Source organism: Ornithorhynchus anatinus, chromosome 11 (genome assembly GCF_004115215.2).
Source record: "Ornithorhynchus anatinus isolate Pmale09 chromosome 11, mOrnAna1.pri.v4, whole genome shotgun sequence".
NCBI classification, from domain to species: domain Eukaryota; kingdom Metazoa; phylum Chordata; class Mammalia; order Monotremata; family Ornithorhynchidae; genus Ornithorhynchus; species Ornithorhynchus anatinus.
Window position 1 is genome coordinate 1,344,231 of NC_041738.1, and position 22,693 is coordinate 1,366,923.

Genomic DNA, 22,693 nt, shown 5'->3' on the forward strand with positions numbered 1-22,693 from the left:
CCAAGCACCGGGGTAGATATAAGCTAATCAGTTGGATAGAGTCCGTGTCCCTCGTGGGACTCACAGTCTTAATCCCCGTTTTACAGATGAGGTAGCTGAGGCACAGAGCAGTTAAGTGCCCAAGGTCACGCAGCAGATGTGTGGCAGAGCTGGGCCTATGACTCAGGACCTTCTGACTCCCAGGCCCACGCTCTAACCATTAGGCTGTGCTACTTTGCTTGTATTGTCCTCTCTCAAGCGCTTAGTGCCAGTGCTCTGCCCACAGTAAGCGCTCAATAATTGCCATCGATTGGCTCGATAGCAATCAATCAATCCATTTTATTCCTTGAGCACTCACGATGTGCAGAGCAGTGCACGAAGCATCTGGGAGAGTACAGTAACCTAAGTAGACACACGACAGCATCTCATGGAGGGCCTTCTGAGGGACGGCGCAGTCCTTTGGCTCCAAAGTCCAAAGATCTCACATTGCCCATCAGGAGTTTCCGTTTCAGGGTTTCAGACCCTCGGCTCTTCTCGGCTGGGGTTCGCATGAACGCGATGGAAGGGACAGTGTTGGGGATAAAGATTTAGGGTGAGACGGAGGCCGGTGGGGGCCAGTGACCTTTTCTCTCCCTTCTCAGCGCTTGGTCTGATGCCTTGTATGTCGGTGTTTGTGATCGATCAGGGTGCCCGTTTATGCTAGGGTAGGATCAGCGGTCACCGGATTTACTGAGCACCTACTGAACGCCTGAGATCATGTGAACGGAAATACCCGATGCCGTACTGGCCCCAAAGGCGTTTACCTTCTCCTCTGGGGAGAACAGAAAAATGCACAAGTAATGGAATCAGAATAAATAAAATCAACCGTTCGCTCGAGTATATAGTTAAAAGCACGCGCTGAGGATGAGCGTGAATAAAAGACCACCTTAATGCCAGAGGTAGCCTAGAGGTTGTGAAGAATTGGGGTTCTATGGGTTCCTGGCGGAGAGTGAGCTTTTTTTTTATTAAGCGCTTCCTGCGTGCCAAGCACTGCACGAAGGCAGTGCGCACAGTCCCTGTTCCACATAGGGCGCCCAATGTTAACCCCCATTCTACAGATGAGGTAACCGAGGCCCAGAGAAGTGACTTGCCCAAGCTCACACAGCAGACGTGGGGCAGAGCCAGCGATTAGAACCCAGGTCCCGGTTGTGGGCGGGGAACGCGTCTACCAACTCGGTGATATTGTACTCTCCCCGAGCGCTCAGTACAGCTTTCCGCACAGAGAAAGCACTCACTGATGAGTGTGTACCCTGGGGCAGAACCAAAAGCCTCTCTGAAGTCAGGGTGGATGGTCGGATGAGAGTCGGGCCTCTTCCATCTCTCTGCCCTAGATAGAAATGAGATCAGTTTGCCAGGCCTGGCCTTGGGGTTTTCCTACCAGGGTGGATCCCCCGATGGGTGCCGTGGGGCGGCTTCTGGGGACTCCCGGCGAGGGAGGGGGCAGAAGCAGTGTCGCACCAGCCTCCCTCCACCCCCCCCGCCCCCTCCGCCGGGCGGGGTTGGGAGTTGGTTCTGGAACCGGGTCGAGTTTAAAGTTGGGGTCAGGCGGGTTGGGAGCATTCGTTCCTCCTTCCAAGAGCCGTGACGGGTTGGGAGTACAGCTCCCGGGACCCTTGGCAGAAGTCTGCCTCGGGGCTTGGAATCACAACCGTTTCATCTTTGTCTCTGGGGAAGCCTTTTACCGGGGCCACTAAGGAGGGGCAGAGCCGGGCCGGTTGGAGTTCTCCCTCCCTCCCTCCCTCCCCCCCACCCTGTACTAGGCCTGTGGGGGGCTGGGGGAGGGAGCTGAGGGCGCAGGGAAGGGGCCCGAGGCAGAAAGCCAGGGCCGAAGTAGCAGAAACCACAGGCCGGGGGGGTTGTTTTAGGGTCCGCCGGCCTCCAGCTGGAATAAATGTCACGGTTCCGAGCAGCTCAGGAGCTCACCGGTTGGAGACCCGGCTGTGCCAGTCAAAGAGGAAGTTGGGTTGGGGCCCCTCGGGGTGTTGGCGGCGATGCCAGGCGGGATTCCTAGGTGGGCCCTCCCCGTTCCCCAAGGCCCGGTCCGGTTCTGGGGTGGCGGGGAGAGCAGCTTCCCAAAATTCAGGTCCACGACCATCACTGGGGTGGGGGGCGGCGGCGGCGGCGGCCTCCGTCAGCGTGACCTTGGGCCGGTGGGGCCCGGGCCGACCCCTGTCCACCGTCCCCTCTGTCCTCCTACGTCCTGGGACTCCAAGTGACCTTTGCCCCCCGCCCCCAGGGCTGCCCGGAGGCCGGCGGGGAGGCCGGGAGGGTCGGTCCCGAAGAGGAGGAGTTGGGCGCAAAGGCGAGGGGGCGGCGCCGGGCACCCCAATGTCCAGCAGGGGCCTGGGGGGAGGACGGGGAGGGGGACCTCCCCCCCATACACACACACACACACACACAGAGTCCCCGACTGGCGTGCGGAGCGGGCCCTCCCTCCGCCCCCGGGGTCGGGGGTCGGGGGTCGGGTCGGGGGGGGCTTCCCGGGCCCGGTTCGGAGATGGATTGGTCAGGCCTGCGGAGGCGGGGCCAGCCTCCCGGACCTCATGCATATGCATGAGGCGGCGGCGGCGGCGGCGGCGGTGGCGGCGGCTCCTCTATTGTGCAATCGGAGGCGGGCGGCGGCGGCCGGGAGGAGCGGCGGCCCGGGGCACCGGGGACAGCCGGGGGCAGCGGGGGAGAGGGGGCCGCGGCCGGCGGATGGAGCGGGGCGGCTGAGCCCCCGGCGGAGCGGGGCGGGGCGGAGCCGGGCGGAGCCGGGCGGAGTCGAGGAGAGCGGAGGAGGCCGGAGCGGAGCGGAGCGGAGAGGAGCGCGGCGGGGCGGCCATGGAGCCGGCGGGAGGCGGCGGCGGCGGCAGCGGCGGCGGGGGGCGAGCGAGGCCCTGAGCGGAGGCGGAGCGGGGCCCGGGCCAGGGCCCTCGCCCGTTTGGAGCGGCGCGGAGCGGCGTGGAGGTAAGCGGGGGGGCGGCGGGGCCCGGGCCCGGGAGGCCGCGAGGGCCCGGCCGGCCCGGGGGTCCCCCCGTGGAGGGGCGGCCAGGGGGACGGGCCCGGGGTCTCCATGGCGACGGGGCCGGCCCCGGGGGACCGGGCCCCGGGCAGGTGCGCGGCCCGGGCTCCTCGTCCCCTCCCCGGGGGCCCGGGGGCCGCCGGCGGAGCCTCGACCGTCCCCGGCCGGCGGTGACACCCCGCGGCCGCCCTCCGCTTCCCCCCGGCCCCGGCCCCCCTCTCCGTCCCCCCCGGGCGCGGGCGGGAGCCGCGGGGGCGGGGGCGGCCCCCGGGGGACACCCGGGACGCCCCTGCCGGCCCGGGGCTTTCCGTCGGCCCCCCCCGGCCCGGGGCCCGACCCCCTGCCCCCTGCCCCCCCCCACCCCCCGGGGCGGGGGAGGGAAACTGAGGCTCAGAGAGGGGCCAAGGTCACCCGGCGAGGGGCGGAGCTCGGGCGGCGGGGGGAGCGGAGGAGGAGGAGGAGGAGGAGGAATAACAATAATTAGGGTGAGGGCTCATCGTGGCTTGGATCTCTCGGCGGCGCGGCCTTTCCGCCGGGGACCTGCGACACCTCAGGCCTGCCCTTCTCTTCTCCCGACGCCTCCCCGTGGGGAGACCCACGGGGTCTGACCTTGGCAAACCGGTCTCCAGGCGGAGGCCCTGCCCCCGGACCCGGTTCTGGGCCAGGGCCCGGCTGGGCCAACCACCCGGCCCGGACGGGGACGGCCACGCCGTCCTTCCCCTCCTCCGCCCCCGCCGACCCCTCGGGCCCTCTCCTCCCTCCTGCTCCGGCCCCCCTGTGCCCCGTGCCCGGGGACTGCCACTTTCGCAGGCCTGGCTCCCTCCGGGTGGGACCTCTTCCAACCCTCCCTCCACTTGGTTCGGGGGGCTAGCTGCGGGGGGGGGAGCGGGGCCTCAGTGTCCTCATCTGTAAAATGGCAATTCAGTACCTCTTCTCCCTCCTTCCGAGATGGTGCACCCCACGTGGTGGGGGGAACTGCGTCCGACCCGATTAACTCGTATTCTTCCCAGTGCTCAGTACAGTGCTCGGTACGTTCGCTTAAGAAATACCGTGATTAGTGGGTTGGCAGCCGGTTTGGCATCCGGTCCGAGGAGATGTTTGTCTGGATCCGGGCTCGGCCCCGTCTAAGGTCAGAGGGGCTGGGCTGGTCCTCCCTCACGTGACCCTTCCCGGGGCCAGCCGAGACCGGCACGGAGCCCACCTCGGGAGCCGGCCCGGGAGTTGGCCCCGGAGGTGTCGAGGGGGTCCGGGCTCACCGAGATCTCGCTTCGAGCTTCTCCGTCCTGGGTTCGGTGGGGCCGAGCGGACCGGAGTTGCCGGTCACGACCCTGGGTTGGGCCCTGGACTGCCTTGGGCGTAGGCCCCGGCTGAGCGCCGGTATTGCAGTGAACAGGGACCTCGGGGCTTCGTACTGATACTGTGTGGGTCATAGATCCCCAGGCTAGGCACCGATCCGGTGCTGGGCCCTGGTCCTGTCCCAGGCATAGGCTCCGGGCTAGGTACTGGCACTGCCTCAAGCCTAGACCCTAGGCTGGGCACTGATTCTGCCTCAAGCATAGGCCCCAATACTGCCTCAGGCACAGGCCCTGGATGGGCACTGGTCCTGCCCCGGGCATAGGCCCTAGGCTGGGCACTGATACTGCCTCCAGTGTAAGCCCTGGTCTGGGCACTGCCCCTACCCTGGGCATAGGCCCTAGGCTGGGCACTGATACTGCCTCCACCATGAGCCCTGGTCTGGGCACTGGTCCTACCCTGGGCATGGGCCCTAGGCTGGGCACTGATACTGCCTCCAGCATAAGCCCTGGTCTGGGCACTGGTCCTACCCTAGCCTGGGCACTGATACTGCCTCAAGCATAAGCCCTGGACTGGGCACTGGTCCTACCCTGGGCCTAGGCCCTAAGCTGGGCACTGATACTGCCTCAAGCATAAGCCCTGAACTGGGCATTGGTCCTGCCCTGGGCATAGGCCCCAGGCTGGGCACTGATACTGCCTCAAGCATAAGCCCTGGGACTGGGTACTGGTCCTGCCCTGAGCATAGGTCCGAGCTGGTTACTGGTATCGCCTTAGGCGTAGGCCCCAGGCTGGACACTGGTACCACCCTGGGCATAGAACCCGGGCAGGGCACTGGTACTGTCCTAGCCATAGGTCCTGAGCTGAGCACTGGTATCACCTTGGGTTTAGACCCTGAGCAGGGCATTGATAACACTCTGGGCACAGACTCTTAGCAGGGCACTGGTACTGCCCCAGGCTGGATGCTGGTACCTCCCCAAGCAGTAGGCCCTGGGCTGGACACTGGTATCACCCTGGGCATAGACCCCAGCCCGGGCACTGGTCCAGCCTTGAGCTGGGTACTGGTCCTGCCCTAGGCAGGACACTGGTATCACCCTGGTCATAGATCCTGGCCTGTACACTGCTCCTGTCCTGGACAAAGGCCCCGGGCTGGGCGTCGGTATCGCCCCGGTCCGGACACTGGCCTTGGCTGAATGCTGGTATTGCCCTGGCCATAGACCCTGGGCTGCACACCGGTACCTCAGGCTAGGCGCTGGTATTGCTGCGGGCATAGGCGATAGCTGGGCACTCCAGCGCACCTCCACCACCAGTCAAGGCCGCAGTGGGTTTGAGGGGCCGGGCCTTCCCTGGCTGGTCGCTAGCGAGAAGGTAGGGAACAAGAGAGCCAGCAGCTGGAAAGGGGGGTGGGGAGAGAGAGGTGTGTGTGTGTTGGGGGGTGTTGGGGGCCGGCCAGGGGGCAAGGCAGCCAGGAGCGGTGGTTGCCGCTGGTTCCGAACATCCAAGGGAAAGGGACCCGGAGCCTGGGGCGGGAGCCGGGCCGAGGCCGGAGGGGGCAGGGGCCCGCCTGGTGCTGACCCTGCGGGCCCAAGTCTCTCCTGTCGAGGAAGGCCCGCCTCCGAGCCGCCCCCTCCCCGCCTTGGGCCCCCCGCGCCCCCGCAGGCCCGGGACTGTGAAAATCCACGCCCGGCCACCCATCGGAAACCACCTCGGCCCCTGCCCCGGCCCCGGAGCCCTTCACAGGGAAACGAAAGTGGCTGCGGCCTCCTCTCCAGGGGGGCAGGAATTCCCCGGCTCCCGCGGGCCCAGGTTGGGGGCCCGGCGGACCCCCGGGACCCCCCCCAGCCCCGGGACCCCCAGGGTGGGGCGCGCAACGGTTTCCTGAGTGCCCTGAGATCCCCAAACAGGAAGCCGGGGGCGGGAGGCCCAGCCCTCCGCCCCTCCGCCCTTCCACCCTCCGCGGGCCCCCGTGTCGCGGTAGAGCAGGGCGACCAGTCCGGGGTCACTGCGGGACGCCCGGTTCCTTCAGGAAGGCGCGGGTGGCGGCGGCCCAGGAGCCCCAGCGCCTGCGGGAGGAGTCATGTGATGGGCTCGGCCCCGAGACCCCCACCCCTCACAGACACACACACACACAGACACACACACACCTGCCCTCCCCCTCCCTTGTCATCGTTGTGGGGGGCGGGGCGGCCCAGGGGCCCCAGAGAAGGCGAAGGGGCGGAGGTCGTGTTTGTGCCCGGCTGTTCCTTTCTCTCCGGTGGCCGGGGGCCAGCGAGCCTCCGGATGACCGAGGGGGGCTTTCCGGGGTCCCCCGCGGGGGTGGAGAGAGAGCGGTAGGGAGGTGTGAGCCGGGGCCCAGCGGGGAGGCCCGTGTCCCCCAGACCCCGCTAGGGTCACCGCCGCGGCGGCCCGCGGTCCTGCTTCCGGGGACCCTCCCGGGGGGCGCACTGAGCTGCTGGGACACCTCCGGGGCCGGGGGGCCGGGGGGCCGGGGGCCGGGACGGCCTGCTGGCGGAGCGGGGCCCCGCTCGAAGGCCTGGGCCCCATTCGGCCTCCCGCGGCCCAGGCCCGCTTCCTGCCCACGGCTCCCCTCACCCGGGGCACCGGCTGGCCAGGGGCGGGGGGGCGGGGGGCCCGGGGGCCCGGGAGGCCCCGCTTGGCTCGGGAGGCCCCGCTTGGCCCCGCTCCCCCGGAGCTCCGGCCTCCCAGCCCCGGGCCAGGCCCAGCTCCGGCCCTCACCCGGCCCGGCCCGGTTCCTCCCTCCCCCCGCCGCCGCCGGCCGGTCCCGGCTCCTCCCCCGCATCCCTGCCGCCGGCGGGTTGGCGGGGGTCGGGCCGGGCGGGGACGGAGATTCCCCAAGACCTCGGTCCGGAGGGAGGGAGGGAAAGGGTGGGGGCTGCGGGGCGCCAGCTCCCTCTGGGCTTCGGGGAACGCCGCCCCCCCATCCCACCCCCCTTCCCCTCCCGCTCGGGCCTCGGCCGGGGGCCCCGAGGGGCTCCGAGGGCCGGAGCCGGGCAGCGCTCCGGGCCCCCGGTGACTGCCCGGCCCCTCGGGGGGCTCGAGGGAGACACCCCCCGACCCCCCTGATAGGCACCCTCTGACGCACACCCCCTGGTATCCCCCGAGGGTCAGGGAACCGGCTACCACCTCTGTTGTGCTCTCCCGTGCGGTTAGTACGGTTAGCACCATCGGCGCTCAGTAAATACCAGCGATTGATCGATGGGGATGGGGATATCCGTCCGTTCCTCTCTCTGCCCCCCCCACCCCCGATTCCTCCATCTGTTGGCCTGAGTGCTCTGTTCCTCCCCCCGCAACCACCCTGAAGCCAAAAGTAGACTCTGCTGCTGTAAAAGGATCCACCCTCACCCCACACCTGGCCACGAGCCCACCCTAGACCCAGCCCCGCCCCCCGGGTCAGAGGTCCTCCTCCCTGCATTCACCTGTCCCTGGCTCTGCCCCGCGCCCTCTTCCTTGACCCGGATTCAGGCTCCCCTCAGCCCCTCCTCCCTGGAAACCTCCCGGCCCCCCGATCACCCCAGCGCTGCCACCTCGGCCCTGCTCCAGACACAGAGCTGGCTCCTGGCCTCGCCCTCTCACCCGGCCAGCGCCCGTCCCGCTTCCTCTAGGCTGGGCCCAGTGGGGTCCCCACCCACCCCCACAGTAGCCCCTCTGGGTGGAGGGCACAGCCCTGCCCACCTTCTTCCCGTGCCCCTCCCTTCCTTCCTGCGGCCCGTGGGGGGGGGGGGGGCGGTGTCCCCCTCTCCCCCACCTCGCCACAGCTGCTGCCCCGAGACCCCGGCTGCGTCCCAAGCGCCACCTGCTCTCTGGAGGGACCCGGGGCCGGGGTCCTGGGGGCCACCGGGCCCCGTGGGCTTAGCGAATCTTCCCGGCTCCGTCTGCCCGGAACCCAGGTTTCCCAGACGGAGGAGGGGGAAGGCCGCCTGCCCTCCCGGCAGCTAGTTCCACCAGCGGGCGGGACGCGGGGGTGGGGGTGTGAGCCAGAGGGAGGGAGGGGGCCAGGCAAGCGCCCCGGGTCTCCCGGACGGCGGCGACCCCGGTCCGGGCCTCGGAGAAGGGACCTGGGGACCTTAGCCGGGTCACCCCCTTTCCGGCCAGCAACCGTTGGGAGGGTGGGAAGGGAGGGGAGTCACCGGCGCCCCTTCTCCCGGCGGGGTTCCGGCACTGACTGCGCTCTCTCCTTCCGTCCCACAGCTCGGAAGGGCGGGGCCCCCGACAGCGCCGTCGAGCCTCCCCCGGCCAAGCCCCAGACCCCGCGTCCCACACGCCGCTCCACGGCCAATGAACTCCATGAACCCCATCAAACCCGGCCTCCCCACCACGCCGCACGGGTGAGCACCCCGGCGCCAGCCGCGGTCTGCCCCGCCTCCGCCCCCTGCGCGTCCCCGCCGCCGGGAACCCCGAAGCCTGGGCTCCCCGCCCCCGCTCCCCCCCTCCGCCCCCGCCCCCCACCCCCGGCCCAGAGCTGGGCCTGGCCCTGCGGTCCTCACCAGCCTCTCTCCCCCGCAGTGATGGTTCATTTGCGTATGAGTCTGTTCCTTGGCAACAGAGCACCAATCAGCCGGCAGGATCCCTCTCCGTGGTAACCACCGTGTGGGGAGTTAGCAACACGTCCCAGAGTCAGGTACACGCTCCCGGCCCGGAGCCCCGGGGCTCGGCCCCATCCCGAGGAGAGCCCGAGGAGTCTGGGGATGCCGACGTGGGAGGAGAGGGGGTGGGGGGCCGCCTCGTCCCCCATCCCCCTCATCCCCGGGACATGGAGGAGGGCCCGCGGCGCCCCCGACTCTCTGCCCCCCGGGGTTCGTATCCACAGCCCCGACCTCGGTCCCGCACGCTCCCCTCGGCTTGTCCGGCCGGCTCCCCTCCCCGCTCCGGGGAGCCGTCCCGCCTGACGCCGGGCCGTCTTCTCCCTCCCTCCCTCCAGGCTCTGGGGAACCCCATGGGCCCTGGAGGGGACCCCTCTAGCAGCCCCACCGTGAACTCGCCCCAGTTCTTGGGCCAGCAGGCTTTCCCCGAGAGCGGGGCCGGAAAGAGCTACATGCAACAGGGGATGTATGGCCGGGGCGGCTACGCCGGGGGTCCCGGATTCACCGCCAGGTGAGCCCCTTCTCTGGGAGGGAGAAGCCCCGCTCCCCTCCGTCCATCGGCCGGGACGCCGCCCCCCGAGCCCCCGCGCCGGCTGTGGCCCTTGGGGGCGGGGGGGCGGGCGCGTGTCTTCCCCCACCCCGTCGGCGAGCCTGGGGCGGGATCCCCGGTGGAGTGGCGGGAGCCGGATCGGTCCCCGTTGTCGTCCCCCGCAGCTACACAGGCACCCCCAGTGGCCCCGGGGGCCTGGGTCTGCCCTCCCATGCCGCCCGGCCCCCTGCAGACTTCACCCAGGCGGCGGCTGCCGCCGCCGTGGCTGCCGCCGCCGCCACGGCCACGGCCACCGCCACCGCCACCGTGGCTGCGTTGCAGGAGAAGCAGAGCCAGGAGCTGAGCCAGTACGGAGCGGTAAGGCCCCCTGAGGCGGGACGACACCCCGAGAAGGGCGGGGGCGGGTCCGCAGGTCTCCCTGGTCCCATCCGGACCCTCGTTTCCCTCTCTCGGGGCCTACCGGGGGGGCAGCGTTGGGCAGAAGCGGCCCAAAGCGGGGAGGGGGCCGGCCCAGAGTAGGCCGTCCTCGTCGGGTGGTGAGTTCTGGGTCACCGGGGGAGAGTCGGGGACGGAGAGGGGAAAGTCAGGGGTGTTGGGTGGTCCGTCCTGGGTCACGAGGGGAGAATTGGGTTGTTGGATGGTCCGTGCCGGGTCACTGGGGAAGAGTCAGGGCTGGAGAGGGGAGAGGAAGGGGGGTTGGATGGCTCTCACTCTCTCTCTCGCTCTCTCTCTTTCACTCCCTGCCTCCTTCCCTTCTCTGATCCGCTCAGATGGGGGCCGGGCAACCCTTTAACAGCCAATTCCTTCAGCACGGCGGGCCCCGGGGCCCCAGCGTCCCAACTGGTATGGGAGGGGCCCTGGGGCCCGCCGGCATCTCCCCCATGACCATGACCGCATCCCGGGCACCGGGAATGACCGCCCTGTACGCCGGGCAGCGGCCACCCCCTCACGGCTATCCGGGACCCCCACAGACTCAGCAGATGCCCCGGCAAGGGGTCAAGAGGGCCTACTCCAATGAGGTGAGTCCTGGGGAGGGCGGAGGCCAGCTGGGCTGTGCTCTGGGCCACAGCTGGTGGGGCGGGCGGGTGCCGGCGTTGGGCCGAGCCAGCTCTCCCGCAGAGGGTGATGAGGCTCGGAGCTGGAGTTCCTGGTCCCTCTGGTCTGCGCTGATTAATTGATGGATTGATCCCGGCCCAGAGGAAATGGTCCTATCCCAGCACCCGTTCCAGCTGACGGGGCGCGTGCCTGGGCACACCCCACCCCCCCAGCAGGGCCCGACCTGGGCCCTGGATTCCCCTGCCCACCGTGAGCCCACAGCAAATGCTGTCTGACGGTGGCAGCGGCTCCCAGGCAGGGAGAGCCGCCGTGCCCCACGGCATCTTCTGACCTCCCACCCGCCTGCCTGTCTGCAGGGTTACTCAGCGCAGCAGTACATGCAGGGAAGCCAGTACGCCTCCAGCGCCGCCCAGTATGCCTCCAGCGCCGCCCAGTACGCCTCCAGCACCGCCCAGTCTTCGGCACCTTCCCCCTCGTACGCTGCCCACAGGATGCCCGTGCAGCAGGGCATGGGCCAGTACCTGTCCCCCCCCCGGCTCAGCCGGACCGTACTATAAGGTACTGGCTCCTCGCCGCGGATCTGGCATCGGGGTTGGGGGTGGGCGGAGGCCTGGACCCCAAATCCCCATCCCATTCCCCCGGGGCCGTCCTGGAGAAAAGGGTCTGGGGAGAGGGAAGATGGTGGGGTGCTCACCCACCTGCCAGGCCAGGGGACTCCCCCCAACCCCACCGCCGCAGAGTCCTGGGTGAAGTGTCAGGTTGTGGAAACGAGCTGCCTCTAGCCCGGTTGGGAGGGAGCGTCGGGGTGGGGGCGCCGGGGCCGGGCCAGGTGTCAGAGTCCCGGGTGGGCTGGCGGGCGAGTGGCTGAGCTCGTGCCCCGGCCGCTGACCCTCACTTCTCCCTGCAGCCCATGGACCAGTTCAACGGGCAAAACGCCAGCTTCAACGGCGGCAACTTCGGCAGCTACAGCCAGCCCAGCATCAATGGGGTAGAGCCGCGCGAGGGGGCGGGGGCGCCCTGGGTCTGTGCGGGGATTCTCCGTATGGGGCCGGCCCCAGGTCGTCCCTGACCGGTACATCCGCCTGCCTCCCTACCCTCAGCCCGCCCGCTCCCTGCCTGGCTACCCCAGCTCCCCGCTGCCCGGGAACCCCACGCCGCCCATGACGCCCGGCACCGGCATCCCCTACATGTCCCCGGGACAGGACGTCAAATCTCCCTTCCTGCCGGACATCAAGCCCGCCGCCAGCTCCCTCCACCCCTCACCCTCGGGTAAGCTGCTCCCCGGAAAGCGGGGGACCCGCCGGCCTCGGAGAAGAGGCCCCGAGCTGAGCCGGAGTGGGTCGGGGACAGGGTGCCGCCCCACCTTCGGTCCCCCCGGGGTGGGTAGTCAATCAGTCGGTGGTGTTTATTGAGCGCTTACTATGTGCAGAGCACTGTACTGAGCGGTTGGGAGAGTACAGGGCAACAAAATCAGCAGACGCCTTCCCTGCCCGCAGTGAATTTAAGAGTCTAGAAGGGGAGACAGAATAAGTCATTTATGATATTTAAAGGTGTGCACATGAGTACTGTGGGATTGAGGTTGGGGCAGATATCAGATGTCCGAAGGTCACAGACCCAAGTGCAGAGACAATGCAGAAGGGAGGGGGAGCCGGGGAAAAGAGGGCTTAATTGGGGAAGGCCTCTTGGGAGGAGACGTGACCTCAGTAATGATTTGAAGGTAGAGAGAGGGGTGTTCTGGCGTATATGGACGGGGAGAGAATTCCAGGCGGGGGGAGGACTTGGGGAAGGTGTCGGGGCACAGTGAGTAAGCTGGCACTAGAGGAGTGGAGTGTGCGGGCTGGGCTGTAGTAGATGAATGAGGTAGGATAGGATGGGGAGAGCTGATTAAGTGCTTTAAAACCAATGGTGAGGAGTTTCTGTTTGATGTGGATGGGCAGCCACCGGAGTCAGTCAGTCAGATTTACTGAGCGCTTACTGTATGCAGAGCAATGCGTAAACTCCTTGGGAGAGAACAATATTAAAGACACATTCCCTGCTCACAGTGAGGTTACAGTCTAGAGGGGATGAGAGATGTTCATGTAAATAAATAAATTCCAGTTATGTATCTAAGTACTGTGGGGCCGGGGGGTCTCGGTGGCGGATAAAGGGCCGGTGCAGAAGGGAGTGGGGAAACAGGGACTGATGTTTTTGTAGAGAAATGATTCAGGCAGCAGAGTGAAGTATGGACTGGAGTGGGGCGACACAGGAGGCAGGGAGATCAGAAAGGAGACTGATAGTAATCAGGGCAGAATAGGATAAGTGCTTCAGTTAACGTGGAAGCAGTTTGGATACAGAGGAAAGGGCAGATTTTAGTGACGTTGTGCAGGCCGAACCCACGGGATTTGGTGACAGATCGAATATGTGGGTGGAATAATAACAATGGTAATAATAACGGCATATGTTAAGCACTTACTATGGGCCAGGTACTGAGCGCTGGGGTGGATCCAAGCAAATCAGGTTGGACACAGTCCCTGTCCCCCCGTGGGGCTCACAGTCTCAATCCCCATTTTACAGATGAGGTAAACTGAGGCCCAGTGAAGTGACTTGCCCAAGGTCACCGGCAAAATGGTGTTGCCGAATTGTACTTCCCAAGCGCTTAGTACAGTGCTCCGCACACAGTAAGCGCTCAATAAACACGACTTAATGAATGAACGGTGGAGCCGGGATTAGACCCATGACCTTCTGACTCCCAAGCTAATGCACTATCAGGGCAGCAGTTCAAACAGGACTAGCCCTCAAGCGCTCAACCAATACTGCTCATAGATCGATGGCTCCGTCACCCCATCCCCCCGGGGAAAATAATCCCGCCCCCCGTCCCGACTTGCGGCTCGGGCCCGGAGGGCCGGACCACCAGACTCCCTGGGAAGCAGCTGCCTGGGACCTCCAACCCACTGCCCCACATATGAGAGAGATGAGAACAGCGCTCAGCACATAGTAAGCGCTTAACAAATGCCATTATTACTATTATTATGAGTTGAGGACAACGCCAAGGTTACGGGCTTGTGAGGTAGGGAGGAGAGTGGTTTTGTCTACAGTGATGCGAAAGACAGGAGGAGGACAGGGTTTGGGTGGGAAGATAAGGAGTTCTGTTTCAGACATGTTTAATTTGAGGTGTTGGCAGGACATCCGGGTAGATATGTTTTGAAGGCAGGAGGAAATGCAAGATCGCAGGGAAGGAGAGAGGTAGATTTGGGAATCATCTGCATAGAGATGTTAGTCGAAGCCATGGGAGCGAATGAGTTCTCCAAGGGAGTGGGTGTAGATGGAGAATAGAAGGGGACCTAGTACTGAGCCTTGAGGGACCCCCACCCCTGACTGTCAGATGGTGGGAGGCAGAGGAGGAGCGGTCTGAGAGATAGGAGGAGAACCAAGACATGACAGTGACAGCGAATCCAAGGTTGGGTAAAGCTTCAAGGAGAAGGGGATGGTCTCCAGTGTCTAAGGTGGCTGAAGGTGTAGGAGGATTGGGATAGAGTAGAGAGACCGTCAGATTTGGTGAGAAGAAGGTCGTCGGTTACCTTAGAGAGTGGCGTTTCTGTGGAGTGAAGGGGGCTGAAGCCAGATCAGAGGCTTCTAGGAGAGAATTGGAGAAGGAGGAGAGACGGGGTGTAAACAACTCTCTCAAGAAGTTTGGAGAGAAAATGGTAGGAGGGAGATGGGGCGATAACTGGAAGGAGCCGAGGGGGCAAGGGAGGGCGTTTTTAGGATAGGGGAGGCGTAAGCAGGTTTGAAAGCAGTGGGGAAGAAGCCGATGGAAAGTGAACAGTTGAAGATGGCAGTCAAGGACGGAACAAGGGAGGGCGGCATGTGTTTTTAAAAGGTATGACCGGAGGGGGTCAGAAGCATAGGTGGAGGGAATAGATTGAGAGAGGAGGCGAGAGATTTCTTCTTGAGATACCGCAGGGAACATAGGGAGAGTCCAAGAGGGGTGAGGAGAAGATGGGGATTGGAGAGGAGCAGGGGAGATTTTAGGGAGATCATGCCTGGTGGTTGCAATTTTGTTGATCAAGTATGTGGCCAGGTCATTAAGGAAAAGAGATGGTGCCAGCGTGGGGGGCAGGTGGTTTGAGGAGGGAGTTCAATGTCTGGAACAGCTGGCAGGGGCAGTGGGTATCGGAGTGAATTAGGCAGGAGAAGTATTGTCGTCGGGCTGTGCAGCGGGCCGAATTGAAGCAGATGAGAACGAATTTATGGTGGATAAGGTCAGAGAGATGTCTGGATTTCCTCCAACAGCGCTCCACAGCTCGGACGCGGGAGCGGAGGAAGCGGACTGTGGAGGTGATCCAGGGTCGCGGGTTAGTGGTACGAGACCGGTGGAGGGATAGGGGAGCGAGGGAATTCAGTCCGTCGGGAGGGAGGTGTGGAGAGTGTCGATTTGCACGGCAAGAGAAGGTAGTTTGGTTACGGAGACCAAACGGGGTAGGATGGCTGTCGAATATTGGAGGGGGTCAAAAGAACCGAGGTCTCCGGGGGGGGGGAAGAGAAGAGATTTGTCGGGGTGGGGGTGTGGGAAAGAGAGTAGGTGAGTAGGTTGTGATCTGAGAGAGGAATTTCAGAAGTGGTGAGATTAGAGATTTTACAGTGACTAGAGATTCTAAGATCGAGCGTGTGCCCAGCCACGTTGGTGAGTGTGTGAGGAGAGGTGGAGCAGGAGGTTCTCGGAGTAGATAACATGCGTTTCCCCCGTGGTGCCGGACGGGAGAGGCCGGGGAGCTGTCCTGCGGCCCCCCCGGGCGGCTCCCCGTGGGCCCTAGCCGGCTGCGCTTCCGGTCCCCGGGCGGCCGGCGCCCCGGGACGGAGCGTCGCCGTCAGCTGGTGTCCTCGCCCGCAGGGAACCCGTGCGATGAGCTGCGGTTGACCTTCCCGGTACGCGACGGGGTGGTCCTGGAGCCCTTCCGCTTGCAGCACAACCTGGCCGTCAGCAACCACGTCTTCCAGCTCCGAGACTCCGTCTACAAAACCCTGATGCTCAGGTGAGCCGCCCGTCCCGTGTCCCGTCCCCCGTCCCGTCCCGTCCCCCGCCCGCCGCCACCCTGACCTCAATGGGGGTGAGCCCCGCCCCCTGCCGGCCCTGGCGGGCAGCGGCTCTCTGAGCTCCCTCCCTCCCTCTCTCCTTCCCTCCCTCCCTCCGTCCCCTCCCCATCGCAGGCCCGACCTGGAGCTCCAGTTTAAGTGCTACCACCACGAGGATCGGCAGCTCAACACCAACTGGCCGGCCTCGGTGCAGGTGAGCGTGAACGCCACCCCCCTGACCATCGAGCGCGGCGACAACAAGACCTCCCACAAGCCCCTGTACCTGAAGCAGGTGTGCCAGCCGGGCAGAAACACCGTCCAGATCACCGTCACCGCCTGCTGCTGTGTGAGTGACCCCACGCCCACCTCCTCGGCTCGCTGGGAGTCGGAGGGGGCGAGGCTTCCCAGGGCCCCGCCCACCTAGGAGGGGGAGGGGACAGGGAGTAGTTATCGAGCAAGAACTTGGGGCTGGGAATCAGAGGTCCAGGGGTTCTTGCTCCAGCTCTGCCCCTGGCCCTCCCACGTGACCTCGGGCAAGGGGCCTCCCTGGGCCTCGGTCTCCTCTGTAAAATGAAGCGAAGACTCCTGCTCTCCCTTCGGGGGCCACTCCGAACGGTCTGATTATCCGGAATCCACCCCGACACCGAGCTCGTAGTACACCGTAGTCGACGGCAGCCGGGATCGATTCACTGGGGAAATAAAGGGGAAGCCCGAGACCCTTACCCTGCCTGCGCGCAGCTTCCCTGCGGTCGGGGAAGGTGGTCCCAGAAACATATGCGGACTGTGTTGGGGCTGCTTCAGCCTAAGTGCCCCTTGGAGGGTTGAAAGCTGACCGCCCCCCCCCCCCAACCCCACCCCTTCAGAGTGGCTCTAATGCCAGAGCTCCTCCGGCCCCCTCGGAGCATGCTCCCGCCCCCTTCCCCGCCCCCCCTTCCTGGGGACCTCCCAGAGCCTCGGTCCAGCTGGATCTCTAGGTTTGCCGCTCCTCCGTCGGCAGTGGCGGTCGGGAGAGAGGCAGGGAGCCTGGCTGAGTGGTCGGCCCAGGGAGGGAGCTCCCGGGGTACCGGCCGTCCCGAGGTCCAGAGGCATCCGTGCCAAGTAGCGCCAAGAGGGTTTCTATCTGAGGGGGCTGGTGGGGCCCCGACGCTTCCTCGCGTTTCTCCCAGGTGCGAGGAACCGGGTGGCTTGGGGAGGGGAGGGCCGGGGGCCGGTGACCCTCTGCTGTCCCCCGCCGGTGACCCTCCTCTATCCCCCGTGGTTGCAGTCCCACCTGTTCGTGCTGCAGCTGGTCCACCGGCCCTCCGTTCGCTCGGTGCTGCAGGGCCTCATCAAGAAGCGGCTCCTGCCCGCAGAACATTGCATCACCAAAAGTGAGTGGGTGTTCTCCCCACCCCGGCCTCTCCCCCCGGCCTCATCTCCCTTACTCCCACCCCGCCATCCTCACCACGCCCCGGTCCTGGCTCCCACTGCCCTCACCCCCTGGAGCCAGGAAGGCAGAGAGCCCCAAGCCATAGAGGCCCCTCTTCCCTCCGTCCGGAGGTGAAACAGGGCGGACCGACCCCAGAGCGTGCGGCCACTGAACAGTGGGCTCAGGACCTTCTGCTTCCGCCGCCTAACTCCTCGCCATCTGTGGTCCCTCGGGCCTCCACAGCCGCCGACGGTATGGTCGTGTCTCCCCCTCCGTCACCCCATTGCGGTCTTCCCCCTCTCGATCTCCAGTCAAACGAAACTTCAGCAGCGGCACCATCCCGGGGACCCCCGGGCCCAACGGGGAGGACGGCGTGGAGCAGACGGCCATCAAAGTGTCCTTGAAGTGTCCCATCACCTTCCGCAGGATCCAGCTCCCGGCCCGTGGCCACGACTGCCGCCACATACAGGTACCGCCGGAGCGGGAGCTGGAGCTGGGAGGCCCCCCGCTCCTCCCTTCCTCGAGGTCCTGTGGCAGCGGGGCTGCCGCAGGGATGCTGCCCTCCAGATCCTGGGGTCCTCTGCCTGCCCCCGGCCTGGATGGTGGGGAGGCCAGGGAAGGTGGGGGTGGAGAGGAGAGGGATTTTCCAGCCTCACCGCCTCCTTCCCCCCATCCGTCTGTCTCAGTGCTTCGACCTGGAGTCCTACTTGCAGCTCAACTGTGAGCGTGGAACGTGGAGATGTCCGGTCTGCAAGTGAGTCTGTGGCTGGCAGGCTCACCTCCCTCCTCTTTCCCCGCCACCTCGCCCGCCCGAGGCGATGGGATGCCGTGGGCCGGCCTCCCGCCCGGCCCCGGAACCGGGGGGCAGACTGGCCTCGGGGAGGGTGATGCGGGGTGGCGGGGCTGGGGCGGAGTAGCGGCCGGTATCCTGCCCTGACCCCCTTTCCTCGCCCCACAGTAAGACGGCGCTGCTGGAAGGCCTCGAGGTGGATCAGTACATGCTGGGGATCCTCATCTACATCCAAAAGTAATTCCTCCTGCTGGGCAGCAGCGGGTTCTGCCCACTAGAGAGCGGCCGGGGCGGGGGGCCGGGCCCGTCATCCTCTCGTCAGCCCGCCTGCCCGCCGCACCCTGGAGCCTGCCCCGGCCCTGCCCCGGCCCCGCCCCGGCCCCACCCCTGAACCGGCCCCCAGCGGGGGTGGGGGAGGGTATGGGGGACGAGCGAGTGACCGTGCGTGCTCCCTCCCCAGCTCGGACTACGAGGAGATCACCATCGACCCTACCTGCAGCTGGAAGCCGGTGCCCGTCAAACCCGACCTGCACATCAAGGAGGAGCCCGACGGGCCCGTCCTGAAGCGCTGCCGCACCGTCAGCCCCGCCCACATGGTCATCCCCAGCGTCATGGAGCTCATCGCCGCCCTGGGCCCCGGGCCCTCCCCCTTCCCCCCCCTGCAGCCCCCGCCCGGCCCCGCCCCTGCCGGGGACTACCCCAGTCAGGGTGAGTGCGTGGCCCCGGGGGGGGAAAGGGGGTGCTGGAGCTGGGTGGGAGCGGGCGGGAGGGACTCAGCCGGTCAGTCAATGAAGCAGTCAGTCACTGGCATCTATTGAGCGCTTACTGCCTGCCGAGCACTGTACTGAGCCGTGACAATAGAACTGGCAGGCATCATCCCTGCCTTTAAGGAGCTCACAGTCTACAGTCCCATCCCAGAAGGGGCATCGCCCACCCCTTCCCCATGGCCCCGAGAAAACGGGCGGGAGGCCATCCCCGGGCTGCCGCCCATGGTCTTTTCTGCCATTTTGCTCCGAGCAGGGGGCGGGACCCATCCAGGCTCCCCCGCCCCCGGCAACTGCCCGGCAGCAGCGCCAGAGTTTTCCCTCACAGAGTTACTCACTTCCCCCAGGTTCCAGCTTCCCCGGAAACTTCCCCGACTCCTTCCCCCCCACGACTCCCGGCACCCCCACCCTTCCAGACTTCGCCTCGGGACCGCCGCCCATCTCCTATCAGCCAGACATTCCCAGCAGCCTCCTGACTCCCGAGAAGGCTCCAGCCCCCTCCATCCCCGGACAGGTCCGTGAGCCGGGTCGCCCCCGCCCCCGGGAGGAGCGGCACGGGCCGCGTGAAGGAGTGTTGGTGATCAGTGGCCTTTATTAAGCCTTCGCTATGGGCCGAGCTCTGGCGGGGGAGGGGGACTCCAGTTCTAAATTGGGGTGATCGGCTGGGAGCGAGGCCGGGGCTTGCGTTCACTCTCCGGAGCGGGGCGAGGGAGGTCTGAGCGCTGCCCGGGGGAGGGGCAGGGGCGTTGACCGGCGATGGAGGGAAGGGGGAGGGGCGCCGGCCGTTCCTTCCGGACCCCCGCCGACGCCCACCTTTCCCGCCGTGTTGTCCTCCGGCAGATGGCTCCCCCCAGCCACCTGGACCCGACTCCCACCCCCGGGCCGCAGGGGCTGCACCACCCCAGCCTCGGAGCCCCCCCCCGGGCCCCAAGCACGGCATCGGAGCGTGGCCCCCCAGGCCCGGCAGCCGCTGGGCCAGGGAGGCGGCGCGGCGCCGACCGGCGAGCTGAGCTTCAACTCTGCGCCGGGCCTAGTGGGCCAGGCGGCGATGCCGGGAGCCGCAGAGGGGCCAGAGCCGGCGCTGGATGTGAGTGAGGCCGCCCCCTCCCCATCCCTCTCCATTCCCTTCTCCCCCGCCCCCGGGCCGGTCCCCCACACCCACCCAGTCGCCAGGCCCCGAACGAGGCAGAGGCGCGGGCCCCCTCCCCCAAGTCAGCCCCTTCCTTGGGCCCCTGGGCGCTGCCCCAACCTCCCCTCTGACCTCCCGGCCATTCGGAGCCTTCCCAGCCCGCCGCGGGGAACTTGAGGGCCAAAATCCATCCACGTGGCCTGCCAAAGCGGGCCTGGGTCGGAGAGGCGGCCGGGTCCTCCGGGAGTGGGAGAGCGGCGTTAGTGACCCCCGCCCTCTCCCCAACTGGCCCCGCCAGCTGGCCGGAGGCGGGACCTCGTAGCCAGGTGTCCCCCAGCTGGGCCTGAGCGCCGCGCTGCAGCTCCCGATCCCGCTCTGCTCACTCCCCATCTCAGCTCCTCCCGGAACTGACCAGCCCGGATGAGCTCCTGTCCTATCTGGGCCCGCCTGACCTCCCCAGCAACAGCAACGACGACCTGCTCTCCCTCTTTGAGAACAACTGACCTTCCGGCCCCACCCGTGCACGGGCCCCCGAAGGCCGCCTCCTCGGACTGCCATGCCCACCCCCGGCCTCCGCAGCCCTGGGCTCTGCCCGGCCCGTTCCCCCACCCTCTGCCGGATCTCGGGTTCTGCTGGATCGGGGCTCCTCTCTCTCCGCTGCGCGTGCCCTGCCCATCCCTCCCGACCCGACCGCCCCCCGGCCCTCGGCTCCTGTCCGCCCTCGGCGGCTCTGGACACTGTCGCTGCTGGGGCCGCCCTCTCAGCCGGCCCCCTCTGCTCCCCGCTGTCCTAGCCTGGGCCCGCCCGTCTCCGCGCGCCCCGCCGCCCCCGCCTCCGTGCTGTCTCCACAGCCTCTCCCCTGTCCCTGCCCCTTGGCCCACACCATGTTCACCGCTTTTGTTCCTCTGCTTGGGTCCAGCTGCTTGTCTCCTTGAGGGTGGAGGAAGGGGAGGGGGGGCCTGGCTCCCAGAGGGGCTCTACTCCCCCCTCCCACCAGCCCCCAGAGGACTCCCCTCTCCCCAGTTTGGGGAGGACGGTGGGGGGGGGGGGGAGAGGGGGTGCCCTGAGCTGCCCCGGGGCCAGCCCTTCTTCTCCCATGACCCGCCTTGCTCCTCATTCCCCGAGACCCGAGGGCGTCCCCTCAGGGCTTGGGCAGGGGAGGGGAAGGGGTTAACTATAAGCACAATGATGTACATAGTGTAGAAACACTAAAGGTGGGGAAAAAGGAAGAAAAAAGCTATCAAAAATAAAGACCCTCACCGGCCCTCCCTGCCCCTCCTTCCACAGGGTCACCTCTGCGAGACCGCCCATTCTGGGGAGGGCCGGGTTGGGGGTTGGGGGGGGTCACCCCATTTAGGCCTCTTGGAATTAAGCCTCTTTTTTTGCGGGAAACCTCTGCATTTTTCCATCCTCTCTGCACCCCTAACCCTAGGGTGAGTGGAGCCATATTTTCAAAGCCCCATGCTAGCCCCTTAGCCACACTCCCTCGGCGGGGGCAGGGAGGGAGGGGGGAGGGCAGAATCCACAGCCGGGGGGAGGGAGGGAAGAGCGAAGAAGGTGGGGGGGAGGGGGGGGTTCTGCGGTCGGTCCTTTCGGAAAACCCTTGCATCCCGTGGTGGTCGGCTGCGGGGGCAGAAGCCATGCACACCGCATCTGAGCAGGCCGGCCTGCCTGCCTACCGGCTTGCCTGCCTGCCTGCCGGGGGTCGGTCGTTTTGTGTATCCTGTTTCAGTATCTCTATTAAAGGTTTCCCTTTTGGTGGGCCTTGCTGACTCCCCTCCTTTGTTCTCTGTGGGGAGGGGGAGGAGGGGGCTGGGCCTCAGGCTTCCGGGGGTCCGGAGACACGACGGGGGCCGGGGCGGTGGCGGGGGGAGGCGCTCGGACACCCAGGCAGCCAGCCAGCCACGGGGGGCCCAGGCCCAGCCGGCCGGGAAGTCCGGTCCTGACCTCCGGGGGCCCGTGTCCGCTGCCGGGGCTGGCCCGCGTCTGGCGGTGTCGGCCGCAGCAGCACCCGCCTTGCACTCCCTGTTAGGGGGAAGGGAGCCACGCCCAGCACCCAGCTGTTCCTGCCCTGTGGAAAATTCCCTCTCCGCTGGAATTTTCCAAGCTTGGCTTCGGGCGAGGTCGACGGAGGGAAGCCCGCCGGGGGCCCGAGGAAACCCGGGGCCCCCCAGTGGGAGAGACGGGCCCCGGTGTGCCCCCAACGTCGGCCCCGGCCTGCCGGAGCCACGAGAACGGTCCGGGTGAGCTGCTGGGAAGGAGGGGAGGGAAAACCGGAAGTGTCCGCGGGAGATTTCGGTGGGGGGAAGCCGGTCGGGCCGGGCCCCCCACATCGTCCAGAGCCTAGTGTCCCACAGCCTCCGGGAACCTCCTGGGCTCCGCATCCCCTCCCTGCTCTTCACCAGACGCTCAGCGGTACCGTCAATCAATCACTCCTCTCATGCCTCAAGTGTCCCCGGCACCCATATTAACTTTGCGAAACAGCATGGCCCAGTGGAAAGCGGGTGGGTCTGGAGGCGGGAGACTTGGGCTCTAAATCCGGCTCTGCCATTTGCCGGCTCCGGGCAAGTCATTTAGCTTCTCTGCATTTCTATTTTCTCATCTTTAAAATGGAGATTCAATACCCGTTCTCCCTCTCTCCGACTGTGAGCTCCCTGAGGGACAGGGACTAGGTCCAATCTTACCTTTACCCACCCTAGCGGCTAGCACAGTGCTCGGCACAAAGTCCACGCTTAGCAAAAAAGCACAATTTTTAAATGAACTATATTTAGATCCCGGCAGGCTTGCAGTATTACAGTATGTTTTAAGCGCTGACTATATGACAAGCACTGTTCTCAGCACTGGGGTAGCTCCAAGTTAATCAGGTTGGACACAGTCCCTGTCCCACCTGGGGCTCAGTCCTAGTAGGAGGGAGAATGGGTATTGAATCCCCATTTTGTGCTGAGGAAAATGAGGAAAATGTCTTTTGCCTAAGGTCACACAGCAGACATGTGGCGAAGCCGCGAGCAGATCCTAGGTCCACTGACTCCCG

General features: G+C 66.2%; 1 protein-coding gene across 1 annotated transcript; it reads left to right on the forward strand.

Annotated features, from left to right (window-relative positions):
• The first annotated feature begins 2,866 nt into the window (after positions 1-2,866).
• Positions 2,867-20,927, forward strand: ZMIZ2 (zinc finger MIZ-type containing 2). Its single transcript, XM_029075482.2, is given in 21 exon segments — positions 2,867-2,967; positions 8,522-8,658; positions 8,837-8,951; positions 9,252-9,424; positions 9,628-9,820; positions 10,234-10,482; positions 10,876-11,046; positions 11,048-11,077; positions 11,427-11,507; positions 11,620-11,788; positions 15,390-15,531; positions 15,707-15,917; positions 16,836-16,941; positions 17,291-17,448; positions 17,666-17,733; positions 17,938-18,006; positions 18,230-18,477; positions 18,881-19,047; positions 19,374-19,448; positions 19,450-19,620; positions 20,058-20,927. Coding segments are annotated over 20 exon segments (2,754 nt in total). The 5' UTR covers positions 2,867-2,967; positions 8,522-8,608; the 3' UTR covers positions 20,166-20,927.
• The last annotated feature ends 1,766 nt before the right edge of the window (positions 20,928-22,693 follow it).